The sequence below is a fragment of the Neofelis nebulosa genome, chromosome 3, assembly GCF_028018385.1.
Source record: "Neofelis nebulosa isolate mNeoNeb1 chromosome 3, mNeoNeb1.pri, whole genome shotgun sequence".
NCBI classification, from domain to species: domain Eukaryota; kingdom Metazoa; phylum Chordata; class Mammalia; order Carnivora; family Felidae; genus Neofelis; species Neofelis nebulosa.
Window position 1 is genome coordinate 51,152,295 of NC_080784.1, and position 26,319 is coordinate 51,178,613.

A 26,319-nucleotide genomic window follows, 5' to 3' on the forward strand; every position below is an offset into this window, starting at 1 on the left:
CCTCAGAACTTGCCGTTATATAAGATCAGTAAGTTGGGAGCTGGCCATATTTGTAAACTGAGAAAATATATACTTAAAGATACAATTTCTAGAGAAGGCACCTGGGCAGCCCCTTTCCCACCAGAGTTTCTATATTAGCTCATTAGTGCCAAACTCCAGGATCAGAAACAAAGCTTTGCACTCACAATTGGAGATAAGGTAAAATATGCAAATATCCCTGAGAAGGGGAGTATATTGGGTTAAAGCCCCAGTAATGTGTAAATGATTGATTGGAGAGAAAATGTCAATAAGAGGACCTGGAAAAAAGACTGCCAGAGACAGGAAGTAGATGCCAGAGTAATCTGGAGGCATGCCAAACAAAAGCTTTGGTTACTTCATAATTTTCCCCAGAGATAACCCTTAATCAGTTCCAAGATCAATGACTGATGAAAGGTAAGAATTTGAGGGCTGGCCAAAACCCAGAGAAAGGCTCTTATGGGAACATCTACCAATTGAATGAGTCAGTTTACCAGAGTCTAAATCTGTCTTTTTTTTTCCTTAGCCCATTAGAGAAGAGAAATAGGAAAGTTTGGGGCTACCTGTATTCTGTATACTATTGCATATCATGTATAGGTATTTATTATAGTCATCATAAAGTAATGAGAATTTTATAAGGAACTTTAGTTGTAATCATAAAATACACTACCTAAAAAGGCATATAAAGCATGACAAATCAACTTCATTATAGTCATATGTATTTATATTTAACTGGCAAGAATACTTCTTTTTTTAAAGTTAAAAAATGCTTATTTATTTTGAGAGAGAGAATGCAAGCAGGTGAAGGGCAGAGAAAGAGGGAGAGAGAGAATCCCAAGCAGACTCCACACCAACAGCACAAAGCCCGATGTGGGGCTTGATCCCATGAACCATGCAATCACAACCTGGACTGAAATCAAGAGTTGAAAGCTTACCCAACTGAGCCACCCAGGCACCCTGGCAAGAATACTTCTTAATCAAAAACTATTCACTATTATAGATCTATTTAATGACCCAGGAATCTCAGTTTGCAATTCAAGGACAGGAGGGTGAATGTAATAAGCAAGATAGAGTCACTCCTGTCAAACAGTGACATAAGCAGCGAAGGGTGTTGCAGCTAAGACCAGATTTCACCCAAACCAGCACAGACTGGAAGTGCTAAGAACTGATAAGAACCTGGAAGAACCAAGAGCTGATAATCACTAGAACCAGAAGAGGCCTGCAAAGGCCCAAGACTGATTAAACTTTCAAAAAAAAAAAGTTTTTTTAATGTTTATTTATTTTTGAGAGATATGCAAAGCACAAGGAGGGCAGGGGCAGAGACAGAGGGAGACACAGAATCTGAAGCAGCTGAGCTGTCAGCACAGAGCCTGACACTGGGCTCAAACTCACAAACTGTGAGATCATGACCTGAGCTGAAGTCGCACATTTAACCAACTGAGCCACCCACACGCCCCAATTAAACTCCTTTCAAAAGGGGGGATTTCTACGGCAAACTGTCAGACTCTCCAGACACTAACCCTTCAACTTCTGACCATATTTGAAAGGCAAATGCTGCCAAAGGCCCCTACTGATTGATCTTGAACATAACAGAGATGCCCACTTTTTGAACATAATAAGCAGTGTGAGCTGAGAGATGACCTAGACCGGACCGTGGCCTTCACCCTAACTGTGCACTTAGGGACTGACTGACTTCACATTTGGTTCATTAATTTCTTGCCCCCTGTTGTATCTTCTTTGTTGGGTGACTTTGTATTATGCTTTGTTTTGTGTGACGTGTATGAAGCCAAGTTAAATGGGTAGTGAATTGTCATTGAGTTTGGAATCCTGACATTGTCAAGACACAACTCCTGTAGAGGCCTTTATGGTGTGCTCATGGCAGGGAAGAAAAAGCCCAAAACCTCAACTTACAAATAAATGAATAAAAATCTATTCGTGTGTGAGTGTTCCCTGATTTCTCCTATCCCTATTTCTGCACAATCCATATTTCCAACTCTCACAATACAGGACTTCTTTCCTTTTGGGATGGATTATTACAATGAAGAGAGAGAAGCCAGACCAGAATGACTGGGGCCAGGGGAAGGACCATGCCTGAGAAGCTGCATTGATCTATAAAATAAAGAACCAAAGGGGAAGTGTGAAGAGAAAGAAAAGCAGTAAGGTTTTGGCTTGTTGGGGGTTTGGGGGTTCAGACAGTCATTCATTGCCTTAGATAGCAATTAGAGAACGAGAGAGCTGAGGAATGAAGGAAGGTGTTAACTAGAAAACCACAGTACCAAAATGGAGTCACCTATGTTAAGGGCCCCACTTCAGCAAACCAAGATTTAATACCTAACCTAATTGCATATCATAAAATCCCCAGGAATATAACTTTAACCAGTCAACATGGAATTTCCCGGTTAGTACTAGGCAATTTACTGATGGATCCCTTCCATTCCACTTAGGAAGAAAACCTTGCCTAAAACAATGCATTCTTTGCTAGTAATTTTGTTTTTAGGCTCCCTCTCTACCTTTAAAAACCTTTCCTTTTCTACAGCTTGATGGAGCTCCTGTTTGCTAGATAGGATGCTGCCTGATTTACAAATTGTTCAATAAAGCCAATTTGAACTTTTAAATTACTCGGCTGAGTTTCTGTTGTTTAACAAAAGGAGACCTGAGAAGTACTGCTATGAGTTTTAAACTGGTTCTGCTGTGATTTTCCTTTGAGACACAAAGTGAAAATTGGAATTCATTTTTAAAATGACTTACAGGCAGTGCTCTGTGGTTCTGTAGAAACTGAGCCACATGGGGACCCAGGATGATTATGGTTACAAAAAAATTTTTCATGAGATATTATTATCACTGCACAAAATCAGAAATAATCAAAAATGCCTAATAGAGGATGGCATTACAGATTGATGATGGTTTTGGTAATGAGACTATTGGAAGTCTTACTTCCAGTATTCTATTATTTCCAGTACTCTTTGGAAATAAATCACTAAATTCCAGCTCCACCACTAACAACCTCTCAATTTCCTCATTTATACATTAGGAATAATTATATCTAAATGGTAGGGTTGTTGTGAGGATTAAATAATCTATGTATAAAATTCTTAATAGGATTTATGACTCATTATACATGGCAGCTTATTATAAAATATCAAAGTGATGTTAAAAATAATGAGTATGTGGGTTAAATCAGTGTAAAAAGAATATATATGCAAACAATTAAATTAAAAAGCATAAAATTATGTCTGTGCATTGGCAAGGATGGGAATTACATTTAGAATGACGGAGGTTAGCTCATCTACTTTCATTCTGCCCACAAAAAGAGAATGAGCTCAGCTTAAATAACAGTGATTTAAAATGAATGTAAAAGAACACTAGGATTATAAAGTGCTGAAGAAATCTATAAAAGAAAACATTAAAACATTTTCCTCTAGAGATTAAAAAGATAATTACATTGGTTTCTCATTTATTTCCCTGATTATAATGGTCAAAGGTAATTTATATCTGGCGTTGATAGGTGTTTTTTGCCTCGAGGGATTTTCCTTTCTAATTGTGTTTGTTTAGGCTAATACAAAATGAATTTGCATTCCTTGAACTCCTACCAATTGAAGGTGGGTTGATGACTCAGAAGAACGCTTCACAGTTGGGGGAAATCCCTTTGGAATTTAAAAGGTGCTAGGAATAATCCAAAAAGTAAATAATCCACGGAAGAGTTAATTGTCCAGGAATTCGATAATCTCCTTTCAAGTAAAAATACCCATAACATTGTAGCCAGGGATCCAATATGTGAAATTTGGGGAGTAGCTAGGACCATTCTCCCATCCTGTATCACACAGATGGTGTTAGTTAGTTCACAGTTAGTTCCTTTGTTTACATTATATTACATTAAATCAATTATGTTACGTTATGTTCTATCACAATTATATTTTATAATTATTTTAATGCCTTTTTACAGGGCTTTCTGGACTTAACAGAATTGTGAAAATCCTGTGTTTGGAGTAGTTGTTCCAAGGATTCTTAATGCAGTTGCAGGACATCAGGACAGTTGCTACAGCCATCAGTTTCCACTCACCTCACACAGACTGGCAAAGAAAAGTTTACTGTGAGTGGGGGTACAAAATGAAGAAGGCTTGTTATTTTTTGCTTATTGGTTATTTGTCCCAATCTGGTTGAGTTTCTGAGTCCTGTTACCAAAAACTGACTTTCACAATTAAGGTATGGATACATTATTATTCAAGAGTTTCATGGGGTGCCTGGGTGGCTCAGTTGGTTAAGTATCCAACTCTTGATCTCAGCCTAGGTCATGATCTCACAGTTTATGAGATTAAGCCCCATGTTGGGCTCTGTGTGGACAGGGCAAAACCTGCTTGGGATTCTTTCTCTCCCTCTCTCTCTCTCTGCCTGTCCCCCACTTGTGCACCCACCCTCTCTCTCTCAAAATAAATAAATAAACCTTTAAAAAGTTTCAAACAGGTACATATACAATTAAACATGAAAATCCTCTGTAACTGCTCCTCCCCATCTCATTGCATCCCATTCCCCAGAAATAACCACCATGCAATTCCACTTAAGTTTATTTATATTTGAGAGAGAGAGAGCGCGCACACATAAGTGAGCATAGCAGGGGAGGGGCAGAGAGAGAGAGAGGGAGACACAGAATCCAAAGCAGTCTCCACGTTCTGAGCTGTCAGTGCAGAGCTGATGTGGGGCTGGAACCCATGAATCATGAGATCATGCCCTCAGCTGAAATCGGACACTTAACCAACTGAGCCACCCAGGTACCCACCGCTGTGCATTTCTATGCATTTGCATACACTTATAGCTATCAATAAGGAAACACTTAAGTAAATTAGAGTATACCTATCCTGTGGGATACTGCTAAGCAGTTTAAAAAACAAACAGGGGGCACCTGGATGGCTCAGTTGGTTGAGTATCCAACTCTTGATTTTGGCTCAGTTCATGATCCTGGGATTGTGGGATCAAGCCCCTCATTGGGCTCTGTGCTGAGCATGGAATCTGCTTGAGATGGTCTCGGTCTCTCTCTCTCTCTCTCTCTCTCTCTCTCTCTCTCTCTCTCTCTCCCCCTCATCCTCTGTCCCTCTCCCCTGTTCAGTCTTTCTCTCTCAAATAATATTTTAAAAAATAATAAAAAATAACAAACAAACAGATATAGCCATAAATGACTTGATATGTAATGAACCTGGAGCATATTGTTTTCTCATTCATTCATAGTATTTTCATTTTCTCATTTATCCATTCATTATAGCTATACCACGATCTACATACTCAATTTACTACCAATACCATTTAGGTTGTTTCCAATACGAAAGAAAGAAAGGAAAGAAAGAAAGAAAGAAAGAAAGAAAGAAAGAAAGACCAAAAAAAACCCAAAAACAAACCAACTGCAATATTCCAAAACATGCCTTTTCATGCCCTGTGTGAATATTTCTCTAGTACAGAAACACAGAAGTGGAATTACAGGTTCAGAGGACATTTGCCTTTAAAACTTTAATTGATCCTGTCAAATTGTCTTTTAAAAGTCTTCACCATTTTACAGTCCCTCCAATTGTGTTTAAGCATATCCTCCTACTCTCCAATAAATCCTTACTTATATCGAATATTATCTATCTCCTTAATTTTTGTCACATAGGCAAAGGGAGGGGCTGGGAATCTCATTGTTTTAATTTGTATTTCTCTAATTTCAGTTTTTTGGCCATTTGTATATTTTTGTATATTTCTCATTCTTCTATTAGCTCATTATCCCATAGGAATATCTGTATTTTTCTTATTGATTTGTAGAAATGCTTTACAATCCTAGATATTAATCTTTACCTATCATGCAATTTACAAAATTTTTTCTCCTGTTTCTCTTTTGAATTTCAGCTCTGATTACAGTTGTTGCCAGCAAATTAAAAGTGATGCCATCTACTTTTTTCAAATTCTTTCTAACACATTCTTTTTGTTTGTTTGTTTGTTTGTTTAGATTTTATTTTTAAGTAATCTTCACACCCAACATGGGGCTTGAATTTACAACCCTGAGATCAAGAGTCACATGCTCTACTGACTGAGCCAGCCAGGCTTCCCCCTATTATTCCTGTTAACAATGCAGAAGCCGAGAAAAAGTTTGAGATGCTTTCCTTTCAACCAAAATAGTTCTGTTTGTTTTGGAGAGTTGTTTTTCTTGGGAGGCAATTGCCTTTTCTAACAAGGATTGAAGGGCAGAGAAGATTTAAGACATAAAGGATTAAGTAGTAGCAGGGAGCAGTAAAGTAGAATAGGTTTGCTGTTTCTCTTAATTATTTTGTTTGTTACTATACAGAATATCAGATAAGACTATGCACTTATGTATGAACAAAAATGACATTCTATGGCCAAATATATTTTGGACTATTATTGGATAGGTTTTATATTATGTCTTACTTCACAATGACGAGATTATTTAAAATTTTTCTAATGTTTATTTATTTATTTTTGACAGGGGGCGGGGGGGGGAGAGGAGGAGGAAGGGAGGGAAGAGAGCTCGAGAGAGAACATGCAGAAGTGGGGGAGGGGCAGAGAGAAAGGGAGACACAGAATCTGAAGCAGCCTCCAGGCTTCAAGCTGTCAGCAAAGAGTCTGATGCGTGGCTCAAATGCATGAACCATATGACCATGACTTGTGCTGGAGTTGGACGCTTAACCAACTGAGCCACCTAGGCACCCCAGTCCAGATTATTTTTAAAAATGACTTTACTTCTAATACTAGATTGCGCTTTAAAACCAATATTTGATCCCTATAATGAAAAGCCTAAGTAATGCTAAGTATTACTTAGTGTGGAATCCAACTCAGGGCTCAATCCCACAACCCTGGGATTATGACCTGAGCTGAAATCAAGAGTCAGACGCTCAACCGACTGAGCTGCCCAGGCACCCTGGCACTGCATTTCTTATGTTATCAGTCTCATGGTTTTCCTGAAACATAAACAAAAAAAATCTAAAATGGAGATAGAAAATTAATAGGGCAAATTGGAAATAATCCCCTCAAACTCAATTCATGTGGCTTTTGTGGAGGTATATAGACTACCACATGACATAGTAAATTCGGGGTATAAGTTTGATGTTGGACAAAAGAGAAAAACCAGTAATTATCACTTATTCATTTAGAAAGTATTTATTAAATGTCTGGGTGTGTCAAGAAATGTACAAAGAGCAAGATACAGAACTATGCCCTCCCTATATAAACTAGTCTATTGGAGAAGAGAGATAATTAGTGATCTTTGCAAATATATTTCTATTAGCTATGGTAAAAGAAAAGAATAAACAAAATATTTTTAAAGGTTTAAAGACCTTGAATTTTATACAGGGTGATATTAAAAATACTTAACAACCAGCAATCCCACCAACCATTCAAAAGCTGGTCACACCAAATACTGGCTGAACTGGCCTTGGTTATATTAATTCAGAGATTTCCACTGGAATGATAGTGTAAAAACAGTTATTCTAAGTAAGCCTTTTTTTAAGTTGTTGGTGACAAGTATGAAGTTAGTTTTAAAATGTAAATAGGAGGGGCGCCTGGGTGGTTCAGTCGGTTGGGCGACTGGCTTCGGCTCAGGTCATGATCTCACAGTCCGTGGGTTCGAGCCCCGCATTGGGCTCTGTGCTGACAGCTTGGAGCCTGTTTCAGATTCTGTGTCTCCCTCTCTCTCTGACCCTCCCCCGTTCATGCTCTGTCTATGTCTCAAAAATAAATAAACATCAAATAAAAAAAAATTAAAAAAGAATAAAATAAAATGTTTAAAATGTAAATAGGATATGAGAAAAACTCTGCTAGGTTTAAAATTTTGGTGTTTTTAATTTCTTAATTTTTAGCATATTTATAAAATTTTATTATTTTGAATAGGTAATACATTCATATGATTAAAAATATCAAAAGGTACAAAAGGCTATTCAGCTAAAGGAGTCCCTTCCACCTTGTCCCAGACTCATCCTTCTCCCTAGGGGAAACCAATGTTGCCTCTTTTCTTGTGTATCCTTCCAGATATACTATGTATACAAGTTTTAAAAATGTACTTAGGCTAATAAATATCCTAGACAGGAGCTTGTAGACCAACACAAAAAAGAATTGGTGACGAACTAAAACAAATAAGAACATTAAGACATAGTATTTATGTTAGTCTTAGTGCAATGGACTGAATGTTTGTAGCTCTCCAAAATTCATAGGTTGAAACCTAACCTACAAGGTGATGGTACTAGGAGGTGGGGTCTATGGGAGGTGGTTAGGTCATGAGGATAAAGCCTTCATGAATGAGATTAGTGTCCTTAAAAAGGAGATCCCAGAGAGTTCTCTCCCCACTCCTGCCATGTGACGCTACAGTGAAAAGAGGCCATCTATGAATCAAAAAGTGGGATCTTCCCAGACTTGAATCTGCCCATGCCTTGATCTTGGACTTCCCAGCCTCTAGAACTATGAGAAATAAGCTTCTGCTGTTTATATGCTATCCAATCTATGTAATTTGTTATAGCAGCCCGAACTTTCCTAAGAACTTTAGGCTGTTTTAGCAGGCTAAAACTTTCTATTTTCCTTAGGAAAATGAGTTTCAGTAACTCATAGGAAAGGGCATCCTGTCCAGTTACATTCCAGTCAGAGATGCTCTCTTACAGAAAAAGTGTTAGCGGTATGCTTAAAAATGGGGTATTTCAAGTATATTACATGTAACAAGAGTTAGAGAAATCTAAGGATAGTTTTTTTTTTTTTTTTAACATTTATTTATTTTTGAGACAGAGAGAGAGAAAGCATGAACAGGGGAGGGTCAGAGAGACAAAGAATCTGAAACAGGCTCCAGGCTCTGAGCTGTCAGCACAGAGCCCGATGCGGGGCTCAAACCCACGAACCGTGAGATCATGACCTGAGCCGAAGTCGGACGCTTAACCTACTAAGCCACCCAGGTGCCCCAGATAGTTTTTTTTTTTTTAAGTAATCCTAATTTATTTTCTAAACTGAGATATAATTCACATGCCATAAAATTCGGCATTTTAAGTTTACAAATCAGTGGTTTTTAGTGTATTCAGAAGGTTGTGTAGTCAACACTACTATCTATTTCCAGAACACTTTTTTTTTTTTTTGAGCAGCAGGCAAAAGTTTAACAGAGTATAAGATTAGAAAAGAAGAATAGTAGAAAAGCTCTCCTTATAGAGAGGGGATATTTGAAAGTGAATGCCCCTCTTTTCTTCTTAATGTGTATTTATTAATTTTGAGAGAGAGAGAAAGAGTGAGCACATGCAGAGGAGGGGCAGAGAGAGAGGGAAAGAGAGGATCCTAAGCAGGCTCTGCTATCAGTGGCAGAGTCCCATGTGGGGCTCAATCTCACAAACCCATGAGATCACCACTTGAGTTGAAATCAAGAGTTGGATGCCCAACCAACTGAGCCACCCAGGCGGCCCCAGAACATCTTCATTATCTCCCCAAAGAAAGCCTGTACCCATTAGAGTCATTTCCCCAGCTCTTGGAAACCACTAATCTATTTTGTGTCTCTATGGATTTGCCTATTCTGGACATTTCATATAAATGGGATCATACAGTATGCGGCCTCTATGTCTGTTTTTTTTTCACTTAGCATAGTATTATTTTTAAAAAATTTTTTCAATGTTTATTTATTTTTGAGGGGGGAGGTGGGGCAGAGACAGAGAGGAAGACACAGAATCCAAAGCAGGCTCCAGGATCTGAGCTGTCAGCACAGAGCCTGATATGGGGCTCGAACTCACAAACTACGGGATCATGACGTGAGCCACAGTTGGATGCTTAACCAACTGAGCCACCCAGGTGCCCCTTACTTAGCATATTATTTTTAAGGTTCATCCATGTTGTAGCATGTATCATTACTTTATTCCTTTCTCCTACCTTTCAAAAAATTTAAAACTTTTCTTACCTTTAAAAAATTTTAGCAAAATAAATGTAACATAAAATTTACCATTTTAACCACTTTTAAGTGTACTGTTCTGTGGCATTAAGTACATTTACACTGTTGTAATGCACCATCACCACCATCCATCTGCAGAACTTTTTCATCTTCCCAAACTGAAACTCTGTACTTGTTAAATAATAAGTCCTCATCCCTTGGTAATCTCTATTCTACTTGCTGTCTCTATGAATTTGACTACTCTAGGTACCTTATATAAGTGGAATCAATACAATAGTTGTCCTTTTGTGTCTGGCTTCTTTCACTTAGCATATTGCCTTCAAAGTTCATCCATGTGGTAGCAGGTATCAGGATTTCCTTCCCTTTTAAGGCTGAATAATAGTCTACCATAGAATAGATCACATTTTGGGGCACTTGGGTGGCTCAGTCAGTTAAGCATATGACTTTGGCTCAGGTCATGATCTCACAGTTTGTGGGTTTGAGTCCCACATTGGACTCTGTGCTGACAGCTCAGAGCCTGGAGCCTACTTAGGATTCTATGTCTCCCTTTCTCCCTGCTCCTCTCCCCACTCATGCTCTGTCTCTCTCTCTCAAAAATAAACATTTTAAAAAAGTTAAAAAAAAAAAAAGAATAGACCACATTTTGTTTACCTATTCATCAGTTGATGGATATTTGGGTATTTACACTCTATTAGGAATAATACTGCTATTAACATTCATGTACACATTTTGGCATGACTGTATGCTTTCAGTTCTCTTGGGTGGTAGAGACAGGTGGGGCTCAGAGAGGAATCTGATGAGTAGTAAACACCGCTTAGAGTTTGATCATGACCCAGGGAAGGACAATGACCACTGGGACTCTGTGTCTCCCTTGAGGAAAGGGTGAGAAAGTTTTCAGTTGTGTAACGACTGATGTTAAATAAAAGCATAAAGTTGTTACAGCTTTCCTTTGGAAATTTAAATAGAGGCAGAAGGGTGTAGATGGATGCTAAGCAGCTCAATGGATGAACCGTGCTGGTTACTAAGTGGTCGTCTCATATCCCAACTCACCTTTCTGAATGCTGTTTTGTGAGAGATGGAACCCTACTTCATGAGTGTAGAACCCTAACCGATTCACACAGATGGTACCAGTTAAATTTCTCAGGCAATAAGTGTTCAGTTATGTTTATGTTCAAACTGAATTCTTTGGGCTCTATGATAATGTGACATAACATAATATTCAAGTAACTATATTTTGAATGGTTACCCATTTTCCAAGCAGAGCTCTTCTTTCTTCAAATACCTGCAATAAATAAAAAAGAATGGAATGGTTTTATATTTCATGGTTCAAAATACCCATTGTAAGAAAGACATCATTAAAGTATCAATAAATAAAAATAGACAGTCTTTTGACTGTACCAACTGAGTATAAAAAGACAGATTTCATTCCTGAGAGGGTACTTTACTTATTTTTAACTTGGGGAAGGTATCATTTTTTTCAGTTTATCCATGGGGAATAATTCATCTTAAAGAAAAAGTAATCCTTTTTTTTAAAGGCAAGAAATAAGAAAAGAATGGAATTGTAAAGTGAAATCAATTTTAGAATTTGAAAAGAGATGAAAGACCTGATAAAGGAAAAACAGGAAAATAGAGATCCTCCCCCAAATACCAACCGTACGAGAACCTGTGAAATTTATGAATGAACAGCTCTGTTTTTATATCTTGGTATGTACACCCCTCAGTGGGTGTACCTGCACTGAAATGTCTGTGGGCTTAGAAATGTGTTTATGTACACCTCTGGACATACAAGTCAGTGTTTATCCGTATAGGTTTGTTATTATAGACTATTTAGTACAGAAACCACGTCTGATCCATTTTTTACATTTCCAGTATAGAGTGCAAAGCATATTACAGATACTCAGATACTTGTGTTTGCTGGATAATGAATATCCTTATGGATGTATCAGTGCAATGTGGATGGATTTATATATTAGCGCAGAGGTGTTTTTCTGAGCATCAGTCATGTGTGTATTGTTTTTTTTTAATTTAATCAATTTATTTAAATTCAAATGAGTTAACATACAGTGTAGTATTGGTTTCAGGAGTCATGTGTGCATTAGAATGAATGAGGGAAGGAGACTGATGTGAGAATGTGTGGCAGAGGAGGGAGTTATGGAGACAGGAAGCAAGGGAGAGTCATGAGCAGACATGAATGTCTCTCTCACTCCTACACACACCCCCACTGGCAGCTTTCAAAATTGGGATTGATGTTTCTCCCTTCCTCTTAGCACTGCCTAGATTTTCCAGCCCTGTAAGAATGTTCCCCCTTGGAGAGAAGCTAAGGCCTATTTCTTCCCTTTTTGCGGAGGAGAGTGAGGAGCTGGTTTTATGTTCTAACAGATAATGCTTTCCTTCCTTTTTTAGACTCTCAAACTCTAGTTTCAAAGGGCATAGGAAAATAAGAATTGAAATAATCGGTCCAACAGAAACCTCATGGCCTGTGAAACATCGGTTTTGCTCCTGGCCAGAAGATCTCACACATCACAGGTAAACACTTTTCGCACATTAAAGAAGAAGAAAAAGAATGCCCTTCTCCCCTTCCCCCTGTTAACTGTCACCTGGGCTATTAGGACTCTCAAATAATGGCAACAGATAAACTCAGGATTTCTAGATGAAAACAGAAGAGAACCTATAGAATACAGAAGATTTAAAAATCTGTATTCAAATATTTCCTGGACTCTCGCCCTCTATCTAACCAAAGCCTGTCAATCATCTATCGCCCAATCCAAGTCACCAGCACCAGCACTTCTCTGATATCTAAGGATCTGGCTCCTCTCAACTCATATTCCACTTACAGCCCACACTCCACTTGGGGTTTATAGGGTTTGCTATGGCTCTCTGGTTGCTTCCAGTCATTTTATGTTCCCATGTGGATTACAGATTTCTCTACAATCTGTATGGGTTGCATGGCAGGCCCTCAACGAGCATCTGCTGATTGAACAACAATAAAAAAGCTTCAAAAGTCATAGAATTTTAGAGCTAAAAGGAATCCCTAAGAGCTTTTCATTTCCTTATGTTAGAGAGGACAAGCAGAGGCCTGAAGGATTACATTTATAATTTTTTAAGAATCACTGGTTCCAGTCTGTCTGTTCAGCTCAACTCTGTACTGGGTTCCTCACTAAACCTTGGTCTCCCCTGTCCTGACTCCCAGCCCTATTTTCACAATGAACTGCTGCCCATACTTGGGCCTTACAGTGGGAATAAGAAAAGGTTAGATTCCAAGACCACAACCTCCTTTCAAAAGGAGGATGAGATGACCATCATGGTGCCCAATGACAATACGGGGCATTTGGAAACAAAGGGGCACTGACTTGAAGGGGAGAGAAGAGTCAGCAAGAAGGTAGGAGGAAAGGAATGGGGTGGGAGGTGGGGAGTGTCACTCAGGCTAAAACAATAGTCCTTAGAGAGCCAATGACCAAGTCTAAGCGGGTCCAAGCAAATCCAGTTCTTACCAAAGGCATCTAGACCCAAGTAGAAACGGATGGGAATGAGTGGGGAGAGGAAAACCACTAGACAAGCTCAGATATGGTTCTTGTTCTACCCTTGCAAGAAATATAATTTGGGACATGCTATTTGTCAGGTCCTCAGTCAGACTCAGAATCTTATACTCTCTGGTTTGGAGCAAGTCTTCATTCCCAAGATTTGCAATCAGGTTCATCGTCTTAAAGAGCTGGAAAACAAAGTATTGACTCAAAATAGAAATATTAAAATGGATCTTCTTTCCTCGCAGAACACTGCAGTCTGTTTATATCACAGTTTACTCAGAGCCTGCTGTTAAGTCAAAATCCTACGGTTGTATTTTAGTCTGTTGACACTGAAGTTACATATTTCACCATGTGACATCATTACAGTGTAGGAGCAAGACATTTAGGGGCTCCTAAATTATGACTGATTGATGGCAACTAGGTGTTTTTCTCAGAACACCCTTTTAACATGTACTGTACTACATTTGTAAACCGTACTTGAAAAGAAATGTTGGTTACTTTCAATTAAAACGCTAGATGGTGGAGCGCCTGGGTAGCTCAGTCTGTTAAGCAACTGACTCTTGGTTTCAGCTTTGCCTCGTATTGGGCTCTGCACAGACAGTGCAGAACCTGTTTGGCATTCTCTCTCTCCTCTCTATCTCTGCCCCTCCCCTGGCTTGCTCTCTCTCTCTCAAAAATAAATTAAATGAACTTAAAAAAAAAAAAAAAGAAAATTAAAAAAAACACTAGATGGCAAAGAAATGTGTATGTTTAAAACGTTCTTCCTTTAAAAATCATAATGCCTAAATTAATTTGAAATGTTACATTTGCCTATGCTGATCATGCTATTTTTTAGACACCCAAATTTGAATTCAATCTCTCTGCTTAAAGTCTGCTGTGAAGTTAAAATCCCGTGACCCAATGAGCACCAAGTGTTGTATGGAAGTGTTGAATCACTATATTGTACCTCTGAAACTAATTATTACACTGTATGTTAACTAACCGGAATTTAAATAAAAACTTAAAAAAAAGTCTATGATCCTGTTTCAGTCTGAAATAGTTATGTCTTTTACATATTACTACAGAATTGAAGAAAGACAAAATTAAAACAAAAACAGAAAACAGGACCTCAAAATTACAGTGGTCATTAATGACAAATGCCCTGTTTTAGAAGTGTAGAGGGGCACCTGGATGGCTCAGTGGGTTAAGCGTCTGATTTTTGGTTTTGGCTCAGGTCATGAACTCACGGTTTGTGGGATCAAGCCCGGTGCTGGGCTCTGCACTGACAGTGTAGAGCCTGCTTGGGTTTCTCTCTCTCCCTTTCTCTCTCTGCCCCTCCCCTGCTCATGCTTTCTCCATCTCTCAAAATAAATAAACATTAAAAAAAAAAAAGAAGAATTTCTTTCCTTGAAATTATTGTGTGGACACCTTCTGGCCAGCTGTATCCTTGGTATCTGTTTTTTAATACCTTTTGCACAGTTAGAATGTTAGATCTGGAAGCAACCTCCAAGGTAATCTGGTCGAACATACACATTTTATTTTTTATTTTTTTTGAACATACTCATTTTATAAAGGATGATGGTAAAACCCAGAGAAAGTAAATGACTTATTCAAGTCATGCAGGAAATTATCGGTGATCTGAAACCAGAATTTCCAATTCCCCGAGTTACTGTTCTTTATTTTTATTTACATAATTTTAAAATTGTTTTAAGATTTGTAATTTTATTGCACTATGTAAAGCAAAAAATGAAAGCTTTCATTTTACAGGACCACCTCCCCCAGTGCCATCCACCTCTTTGGGGGAAACGACTATTAATAGTTTGGTATACCCATATACAAATTTTATGTGTGTGTCTATGCACATTTATATAAATACATACATATGTGTATACATGCAAAGATTTAAAAAAATAATTTTACTCCAAACTAAAATCTAACTAAACCGAAAAGTAATTTGCGGTAAAAAATGAGAGCTCTAAAGAACAAAATAAATATTATCCCTAGAAATTATCATTTCTAGACAAAAGCTTTTCAACGACCAAGATAAGACAATGTAATGCTTGCTGTGATGCACTGCCCTGGGTTTATTCCACCTGTTGGGGAGTGCTGCTGGCTGTTAACCATGAGGTTGAGAGCTCTGCTTTGTCTAAGGTCAGGCTCTTCCATGGGGCAGCTAGCATCTACTGAATGGTCGGTGTAGAAGTGTATGTATGTGATTTCTACACCCAGTGTGGGACTCCAACTCATGACCCTAAGATCAAGGGTAGGATGCTCCACTGACTGAGCCAGCTAGGCCCCCCAATATGGAAGTATAAAGGCTGGTGGCTACAGTGCCAGGCCTCAAACTTGCGACCTTCTCTCCCTTCTCCTCCCTTTCCCCCCTCACCTACCTCTACTCCTTTCCCTTCCTTAGTGCTGATCCAGAAAGCCTTCCACAGTGGATGCTCTATATGCTATACCAGAGTCTGCTTCTCTAGTTAACCAACCTGCAACAGGCAATCAGGCAACTAAGATACTTTTTTTCTCCATAGCTGCTAAATCGATCAAGACTTCCAATTTTTCAAAGAAAATTTCTGAAAATCAAGGCATCCAACAAATATGTATTTCAATTCAAGTCACTTTTTCACATATGTGTAAAATCTTCACAATTCTATGTGGAAACAGATTTCAAATCTAAACATTGAACTTTTGGGGGGGAAAGCAGAGAAGCTGTTATATAAACTGTTGGAAAGTTAAGAACATTTATAAACAGGTGCTCAATAAACAGTTGTTGAGCTGAATAAAAAATACTCCCAATAGACTTGTGTTCATGGCCAGATGAAGGCTGGATTTCTCTCTCTCATTCTCTGCCTTCCTTTTGTTTCTCCTGGTCCCTCCTTTTATTCTATGTCTCATTCTTCTTTCCTCACTTTTTAAAAAATCTTTTTCCTGAAAAGTCTCTCTCCCTTTTATTTCTCACTGTTCTGATTGCTGTGCTGGCTGCTTATCTGTCTCCCAAAGTCACTCAGGTTTCACACCAGAAGAGTAGAAACAGGAAAGTACTGAACAGGAGGGGTCAGGACTGAAGCTCTTGCTTTACCAGAGTGATTAGCACATCAGTTAGGTTTAGAGGGCAAGGGTCAAATCCAGACTAAGAAAGGAGGGATTTAGGAACTAGAAGGCAAGAGAGTCAGTTGAAGGAGGTCCCAGGGAGGATGGCTGAATTCTGACTCCATCTTTTGTGCTTCAGGAATGTTATCAGGCACTGGAAATACAGAGAGAAAAGACAGAATCTCAACTCAACACATTGCAGTTGAGTGGGAAAGTTGGTAAACAGTGATGAGAGCAAAGAAAAGCAAGCAGGAGGAGGCTTTCCAGAGAAAATCGTATTGGAGTTAGTGCTTAGAGGGGGCAACAATGGCTCATCTGGAGGCCACTTAGTTAGCCTGGACATAGGATGGGAGGAAGCAGTGGCAGGGGTAGGAACCGAGAGGTTGGCTGAGGTCAACTTAAGAAAGATCCTCAATGCTATGTGTAGGGGTTTGGAATTTACTCTTTGGAGCAGGGTGTGTTATCAGTTTTACATAATAGGATTAGCTTGGTATTTTACTTTAAAATTTTATTTATGTTTATTTTAATTTTTTTAGTTTGGTATTTTAGAAAAATCATCCTGGGACCAGTGCAGAAGATGGACTGGTAGGACTAGAGGGAGTGAAGCCAGTTAGGGGTTACAGCACTGCATCAGGCAAAGGGTGATGAGAGTGTGAACTGACAAGGTGAAGCTGGAGGCATATAGATGAATAATGGAGAGAGCCCTGGATGAAAAGGAAGTCTCCTAGAACTTGAAAATGAATTGGATATGGAAATGAGGGGGTGCTGGAAGAAATACCTCCCTGGGCCTCCCTCTCATACTCCTAAATGTGTTGGAATACTGAGAGTCATTGCTCTTTCCTTGGGCCATTTCTCCAAGTTATGTTTGGAGCAAGGCAACTTTGAGTAATGAGGTACTGTCTCCTTTTGGGACCAAGAGCAGACTTGCTTACTGCTTACTACAAAAGCAATGGATTCCTTCCAAACTAGTACAGCCACTCTGGAAAACAGTATAGAGGTTCCTCAAAAAATTAAAAACAGAACTACCCTCTGACCTAGCAACTGCACTACTAGGTATTTATCCAAAGGATACAAAAATGCTGATTAAAAGGGGCACATGACCCCAATGTTTATAGCAGTGCTATCGATGATAGCCAAAGTATGGAAAGAGCCCAAATGTCCATTGACTGATAAATGAATAAAGAAGATGTGGTATATACATATACAACAGAATATTACTTGGTGATCAAAAAGAATGAAATCTTGCCATTTGCAACAATATAGATGGAATGAGAGTGTATTATGCTAAGCGAGATAAGTCAGTCATAGAAAGACAAATATATGATTTCACTCATATAAGGAATGTAAGAAACAAAACAGATGAACATAAGGGAAGGGAAGCAAAAATAAGACAAAAACAGGGAGACAACCCATAAGAGACTCTTAAATACAGAGAACAAACTAAGGGTTGTTGGTGGGGTGTTGGGTGGGGGGATGGGCTAAATGCGTGATGGGCATTAAGGAGGGCACTTGGGATGAGCACTGAATGTTATATGTAAGTGATGAATCACTAAATTCTATTCCTGAAATCATTATTACACTATATGTTAACTAACTTGGATCAAAAAAAAAGAAAGAAAAGCAGTGGGTTTACTGTTCCTCAGTAAGGGTTTGTGCTACAAATCCATGGTGTGTAGTATTTTTCTGGGCCTTCTATAGCATTCTTGTGGGACAAGGTGGGCAAGAAACAATGCAAACATGATGCTACAGCTGCTTGCTGCACTGTGAGTAATGAAGCTCTTTGTCTCTCCAAGAATCTTGTGTTTTACTATGAAACAGTAATGTCTTCTATGCCATCAATAACAGGCTAAGTTATGAGCTTGTAAATTGGGGAAAACCAACCCAGAGCTGGCAGGGAGAAGGATGATTTCTGGCTCGAGTGACTTGGTGTAAAGTGATGCCTTTTACCAGGAGGAGGAACTGGTGTGTAGGAGCAAGATAATGAAGTCAGTTTTATTGATGTTGATTGTATTTTACTGCCAATGAGGTGTGGTCCTTGGGATAGGTATTGATAATAGGAGCTCACAGGCCTGTTGGTAAATTCTGCCTCCAACTGAAGCAGGAATGGAAATTCCCAGAGGCTGGCCAATCTCACACCCCAGCATGATACTCAGCTTCCCATCTCTGCAATCCTTTGGTGTATTCTACTCGTGCTTCCCCAGAATGCAGGTAAGAAAGAAACTTTTTAGGAGAAGCCTAGTAATGTGAGTCATCAGTTGAGATTTACTCATTTTATTTATTTGGTTAAATGTCCACCATTATCCAGTAACTGCAACTATAGCAAGAAAATCTTTTTGGGGAACTCCTCACAGAGTACCCTCTTCTCTCTCATTCCTGGATATTCTAGCAGAGAACCAGTGATGGGAGAAAAAAGGCACTTGGGATGAGAGAGAGAGAGAGGAGCAGCAACAGTAGAGGAAAGAGCAAATCTAAGACATTGTCATCATGGGAAAAGATTCTGTCTACAACCAGCTTTGCCCATATAGCAAGAGCTCAATAAAAGCTTTTGGAAAAAATCCTACATCTCTCTTTTATTTTAACCCATTACACAATCCTAAACAATTCCTGTTCATATTTTGATAACTAACGTTTTTATACTTCCCCCCCCCCCCCCCCCACCTTAAGGCATGGATTCATTGATAAAATAGCTCTGGTCACTTACCCGGTCATTCAAAAGCTGATGGTTTAGGGGTGTCCAGGTACTCATCTTTGTCTGCATTTTGGGGCCATCTATGCTTTTTGGAGGTGCAAATGCCATCATGAAATAACTGAATACTTTCCATAAGAAAAACCATACCTATCAGAAGAAATGAATCATATAATCTTCAGAATATGAAAAATACTAATACCATGCCATCTTTTAGTATGTTGAAAGAGGGAAATGGGGGGAAGAACATTTACTGGGATCATTTTACATGTCAGGCACTTTACATGCATGCTTAATTAAAGCTCACAACAATCTGGTGAGGTTGTAGATTTTAGCCCATTTTACACATGAAGAAAATGAGGCTCACCGAAGTTACACACCCTGCCAAAGTTTACAGAAGCAGGAACTGCTGGAACTAGAAATCAGATCAGGTCTGTTTAAAATCATTCCCAGGTAAAAATATACCCCATTTGCCAGAAAGAAGTATTTTAACTTATAAAATCATAGTGCAGTATAAAGCACTCCATCTTTGCCCCTGTGTCTTTCTTCCTCTCCTCCTTCTGATCTCTAAGTAACAAGGGTTCTAGCTTGACACCATATTTAAGAAGTAGAATGGTGTACGGGCACCTAGGTGGTGCAGTCAGTTAAGTGTCCGACTCTTGCTTTTGGCTCAGGTCATGATCCCAGGGTTGTGGGATCAAGCCCTGTGTCAGGTTCTGTGCTGAGTGTGGAGCCTGCTTGGGATTCTCTCTCATTCTCTCTCTCTGCCCCTCCCTACTTATGTGCACTTTCTCTCCCTCTCTCTCTCAAAATAAATAAATTAAAAAAAAAAAAAAGTAGAATGGTGTAATGGACAAAGCCAAGCCTTTAGAGACGGACAGATTTGGGTTGGAAAATGTGCTATTTTTAGATGCCCAGTATATGTCTGCCTTCATTTGATTAAAACCCTTTAGGGGTGCCTGGGTGGCTCGGTTGGTTGAGTGTCCGGCTTCAGCTCAGGTCATGATCTCACGGTTTGTGAGTTTGAGCCCCATGTCGGGCTCTGTGCTGACAGCTCGGAGCCTGGAGCCTGGAGCCTGTCTCGGATTCTGTGTCTCCCTCTCTCTCTGCTCCTCCCCTGCTCGTGCTCTGTCTCTCTCAAAAATAAATAAACATTAAAAAAATTAAAAAAGAAAACAAACCCTTTAATTTCCATGAAGAATTACTTTCTTCTCATTGTTTAGAGTCTGCTGGGTTGGTTCATTCAGGTGGCTTCCCCTTTCCCAGGCAAGATGGGGTCATAAAACCAAGCTAGGCCAGCTGGACTGGTGCTAGTTCATCCTTACCTAACAACTGAAGGGTTGTTCACAATAGCACTGATGTTCTGTTAATTTGCTCCCACTGCCTCACCCCTCAGAAGCCCCCTGTCTTTTCTTGTCCATTTTGTGAGCCACCTGATATTCTTGCAATAAATTTCCTCTTTCACTTATTTGCTTCATTGAAAATATTACATTTGCTTACATTAAAAAATTACAAAACTTTTTACCTCATACAAGTTTGATCCTGGCTCTAAAACCTACTAGCTGTATAACTTTTTACAAGTTATTCGATCTATCTGAGCATTTTATAAAAAATGTTTATTTATTTATTTTGAGAGACAGAGAGAGAAGGGTAGGGGCAGAGAGAGGGAGAGAGAGGATCCCAAGCAGAGTCTGCACTGTCAGTGCAGAGCCCAACTTGGGGCATGAACTCATGAACCATGAGATCACGACTTGAGCAGATATTAAGAGTTGGATGCTTAACTGCATGAGCCACACAGGGACCCCCAATCTATGTGAGCATTTAATCTATCTGCATCTACCATCAACCACTGTTTTGAAGATTAAACTGGTCCAGCAGAGTGTCTGACAGATGAGTGGTCTCAAGAAGTGGTAGCTTCCTTGCAACCTTTCTTAGAACTTCCTGTCATTTACAGAGTGTCTCGAAACCCATTAGAGAGCCATAGCAAAATATTTTAAGGTGGAAACCATTTGAAGCAGACTGATGGTAGTTTCAATATATATCTTCAGTGTTTCTGTTTGCTTCTGCCTTCCTTGTTCTTTATAGATGGGTTGCATATTAAAAAGCAGTAGTGACCGAGGAAGCTAGGGCTTGCGTGCCTGATTTATGGGCTCCAAAAATTACTCTACGGTAGCAAAGGCTGGACAATTTGGACAATTAAAAAAAAAAACCCATTACTTTTCGGCTGATATGGGGCTCCCCCAAATGCTAGATCTGAAATCTTTGAGGTTTTCACTCGACAGGTAATATTCTCTCTTAGGGTTGAGTTATAGCTGAAGAGAAAGCCAATATTTTAAAACCACAAGGTCATCATTACACAATTCCTTCTTGGCAGTAGCCTACTGCCACCATACCACTGATATAAAGAGGACCCAGATCAGCACTCACGTTCTTCCCTACCTCTAACAGCTGATTATCTGAGTCACACATGTTTAGCCAAATTGCAAAAGGTATAGGAAATTATTTCATTACAGTATTATTAATTGGCAGCTATAAAAGTATGTGAGTGGGCAAATTATAGATACAAAGCATGGTCTCGGAGCCTAGATCCGCCCAGTTAAAAATTACATATTTCTTTTTGTATTGTTCTTATTTATGTCTGACCTTTTTTCTCTTTAAACCAGTTGTTATTTTTAATCTTTTTTTGAGGGCCATAAAGATATTTGAGAATATGATGACAGCTAGGAATCCTTTCTGTAGAAAAATGCACATGAATATAACATTTTGCTTACCCCAGGTGAAAAATTCCTGCTGTAAGCTGAGATCTTTCCAGTTTGTATAGGAAACAAGCTAGGTACAATTTCTGAATTAGGGCAAAGTAACTTCTCTTGGGCCTCCCTAAGGCCCTGCACTGGCTATTCTCTTTTTCCTGGTGCCTAACAGCTAGAAATTATTTAAATTAGCTTCTCTTCAATTAACTTGGCTTTAAGGAGATAGGTCTGGCCAGGAGAAACAGCCCTCTTGGTAATACAGTTCTGCTGAAGCATTCAAATGGGGTTGTCCTGCCCTTGCCTTCATCATTATCCTTTTGTGTTTTTTTCCTCCTCCCGCAGTATACATATCTGCATGCACACACATGTTCATGGTATAAACACTCAGTACTATTACAAGACAGACACTTGTATATAACATGCACAAGAAATAACTATCCCCACTCTTTCAGCAAGACAAAGCAAGTTGTCTTCCTCTCCTTCCACATATAAAGCTTGCTGTTTTGTGTGTGTGTGTGTGTGTGTGTGTGACCTCTTTCCACCTTAATTGCTATCCTGGAATGTTGACCTTTAAGTTTTCTTTGAATAAAAAGGAAGATAGAGGGTCTTTGGCCCTAACCCCCAATTTATGGTATGGTTCTAGTTCCATGTCCAACAGCAAGGATGGGTCCTCTGGTAAGGTTACAGTGGTCACAAATCTCCAATCCCATTTTCTGAGCCATTCTTCACACTGTCACCATTATTCAATTATACTAAGGACCTATTAGCCCTGAGTTAGGGGGTACAAAGATAAGAGTCTCTGCTTTAATATACCATGCAATCTACTGTCAGAAAGGGTTGCTTTTTTGTTTTATTTTTTATAAATAAAAATTGTATGTAATTAAGATGTACAACTTAATGTTTTGGTGTATGTTTATATTGTGAAATGATTACAAAGTATTATTCATTCATCATCTCCCATAGCTACCATTTGTGTGTGTGTGTGTGTGTGTGTGTGTGTGTGGTGAGAACACTTGAGATCTACTCAGTAGGTTTCAAGTATAAAACATTATTATTAATTATAGTCACCATGCTGGACATTAGATCTCCAGAACTTACTCATCTTATAACTGAAAGTTTGTACCCTTTGATCAATGTTTCCCCATTTTCCCCATCTCCCAGCCTCTGGTAACCACCAATCTACTAATGGAAGTATTTTTTGAAGGACCAGTTGATTGTGTCACTTTTCAGCTCAAAAACCTTCAGAGGCTCTCTAGGGCTACAGCATAACCAGACTCCTTAGCAAGGAAGTCTAGGTCCACTAAGAATTTACCTCAATTGACCTTTTCAGCCTCATCTCCCAGCCCCTCACACCGTGCACTATCCGCCCAGACACACTGAACTTTGGTACAAAACAACTAGTACAAAATTCTGAGGCTTCTTGGCTCATGTCATTTTCTTACATTGCTCACATGAATCTGAATCCCAGTACTACATAATTGGTACTCAAATATTGGTTAAATCAACTGAATGAATACAATAGTGGGGAAGCAGTTTAAAGACGAAAACTAATAGGAATGTAGGATAAAACTCAGAACATTATGAATTGAGCACTGGAATTATACTCAAGGTTATCGGATTTTTATTTGGAATACACAGAGAATAAGATTGAGTTTCTCTGCCAACACACAACTCATTGTGCACTGCAGTATCATCAGAGAAGATCTCAGATAGTATCAGGAAATTATCAGGCAACAAGGTATAGTCAGATTTAAATACGAATTCATCTTTCATTCAACTGGGTAGAGACAAAGCAAAAACTATACCGCAATACAAAGAGCGAGTGTTTGCTAGGTATAGAAATAATTGTTGTTGTTAATTTCGCAAGTACGAGGCATCTGGTACTTTAACTGCAGCTGAAACGGAGCGAAATGTAATCCCCAGGAACACTAACAAGGCTTGTGAGAGGCCCAGGAGGATCTTAGAATGGAGCTCTCAAAAAAGTCTCCATCTTTTTCATGCACTGCCCACTGCTCTCACCTCTTTAGCTCATCTCCTTCTTCAAGCCTCAAGCTCTGGTGTTGCCATGGCAGCTTTTCCTTTGACTCTGTCCAGCCCCCACCCTTCTTTCCAGTCAGTAGTCCAATCACCATCTATAAATCCTTTCGCTGGCATCCGGGGTCTCTTAGGCAACAATGTGTGGTCTCTTGATTGGCCAAGAGATTCAGAAGGGCTGGCTCCAAAATTGGGCACACGGATAAAATTAAAAAGCAAGAGCGCAAGAGGTTGGGAGGGGCTGCAATCTCCCAATATAATGCTGGGAGGAAAATGCATCTGATCCTGAAACAAACAGAATTGACAGGCACTCAAGACATATTTGTGTTCCAAATCAGGACAACCAATTGAGCATGCCCAATTATATTTCTCTGGTCATTCCGAGGCTCCGAAATGCAAACTCCACTTTTCCAGGTTTTAAGAGTGGCCAACAGGTAAAAGAGGGTAGGAGGAAAAAGAATTCGCGACTGGTTCAATTAAAGAAAAGCACCTGCAAAAGGAAGTGGGAGGACATGGGAAAATTGCCCAACACACAAATTCACAAATGCTTCATCCTGAATTTCAAGAGGAATTCAGGCTGACTGACAGATACACCGGAGAACCAGCAGATGGCATGGCTTAATAAGAATAACTCCAAATTTAGAAAATTTTACAATCCAGTCTAATTTATTGAGTACCCACCACGTAATAAAGGGCAGGGTGAGAACACAAGGATAAAAAAATGAGGAAGACTGGAAGATGCAATGTGTAAATACCTAATATAAGGCCCACACTGATAACTGTTGTGATAGAACTATTAACAAGTGCTAGAAAACAACCAAAAATTCAAAATTTCAGAAGGAGCTCCATGATAAATATAAAGCAGTTCCTATGGGCAGCAAGCAAAAACAACAACCAAAAAATCCCAAAAACAAACACAAAACAAAAAAACCCAAAACTTCACTACCTTACATTCCTAAAATAGATAAGAATATATTCTCCTCCAACTTAAATGTAAACCTATGTTTGTATTGTTTTGTAGTTTTGAAATCGGCAACATTTGCATACCTCCAGCTTAGGAGAGTGAAGCTCATAGAGATTGTTGCTTTCCTTGACTTAACAAAGGTCTGTGAGTGGCCAAACTGAAATTAGAACCCAGGTTGTTCGAATTCCAGCCTTGTGGTTTTTCCACATGATCAGGTTGTATATAAATGAGTAAACAAAGCCTTTGGTGGGGGGTGGAGACCTCGGGGGAGGTAGTAGATGCAATACTAAATTACCATGTGCAGCATTGCCAGTTAACATTTATGGTTTCAAAACGGGTTCATCAAGAGACCAGTTTTAACAACATTCCGTTTGAGTGCTGTGTCTCTCTGCGAAGTTCTCACTCATTAAAGACTTTCTATTGGTGGTTACAACATGGAATGAAAGAGAGATGGGATAAAAGAAACCATCTCATGTTATCCCTGTTTAATTTGAATAATCTTATACGTGAAAATAAGCTCCCTTTTGACTATCCTCTCAACCAGCACTCTCTAGGCTTCCTCTTGTCTGGCACCTTATCATCTAACTGAAGACACTCCTTACCTTCTGTTCTGAATGACAACATTCAGGCTATATTCACAGTGAGCACATCAGTTCAATGTCTGAAATACTTCAACATTACTTCAAATATAAAGAAAAATGTAGAGACTACATAGAAACACCCTTGTATCCCCACCAAAAATTTAAAAAATATTAACATTTTCGTTTCATGTGTGTGATTAACTGTTGAAGCCCCCTTTTGTACATTTTCCAGATCTTATTTCCCTCCCTGCTTGCCTAGAGGCAACCACCATCTATGAAATTGGTGTGTAGCCTCCTTTTCCAGTTTTTATGCTTTTTATAGATGCATGTTTGATCTCAAACAATATGGCTGTTTTTAAAGCGATACCATAATTTACATATCTTGTAGTTCACTTTTTTCAATGTTATATTTCTGAGATTTAATCATGTTGACACACACAGTGATAATTTCTACATCACTCTCACTTCCCATGTGAGCTATGATATGTCCTATGCCTCACAGTTTTCACAGGATGGTGTGTAAATTGCATAAAAGTACATCTAGCTGCACATCTTCAGAGGTTCTGCAGGGACAAGGGATGTGGAAGTACATACCGCATACAGATTTTCACATACACTATTTGCCTCCTCACTCCTCCTCAGTAAAGCCAGTGTTGGCTCAACAGGACACACTGTCTTGCTTAGAATCAGCCTGAGGATCAGTATTACTTTAAAAAACAAACAAAAAACCAAAACTGTTACTGCACAAGTATTTACTATGAAAATTGAAAATGTTGCTTCATATATTAATTTTTGCTTTTCCCCATAGCTCAC

The 26,319-nt window shown here is 39.0% G+C and overlaps 1 protein-coding gene across 5 annotated transcripts in view; it reads right to left on the reverse strand.

Moving 5' to 3' along the window:
* The window catches only part of FBXO16 (F-box protein 16), a 55,263-nt gene extending 31,003 nt beyond the window's left edge, over positions 1 to 24,260 (reverse strand). The window contains exons 1-3 of one of the 5 annotated variants that reach the window (XM_058720781.1): positions 23,947 to 24,258; positions 19,193 to 19,327; positions 11,145 to 11,180 (exon numbers count right to left, since the gene is read on the reverse strand). In XM_058720781.1, coding sequence (XP_058576764.1) covers positions 11,145 to 11,180; positions 19,193 to 19,291 — 135 coding nt within the window. In that variant the 5' untranslated portion in view covers positions 19,292 to 19,327; positions 23,947 to 24,258. Of the gene's footprint in view, positions 1 to 11,144; positions 11,181 to 19,192; positions 19,328 to 23,946 lie in introns of all 5 variants that reach the window. The other 4 variants (XM_058720778.1, XM_058720780.1, XM_058720782.1 and 1 more) reach the window with 4 other exon arrangements.
* Between the last annotated feature and the right edge of the window lie 2,059 nt (positions 24,261 to 26,319).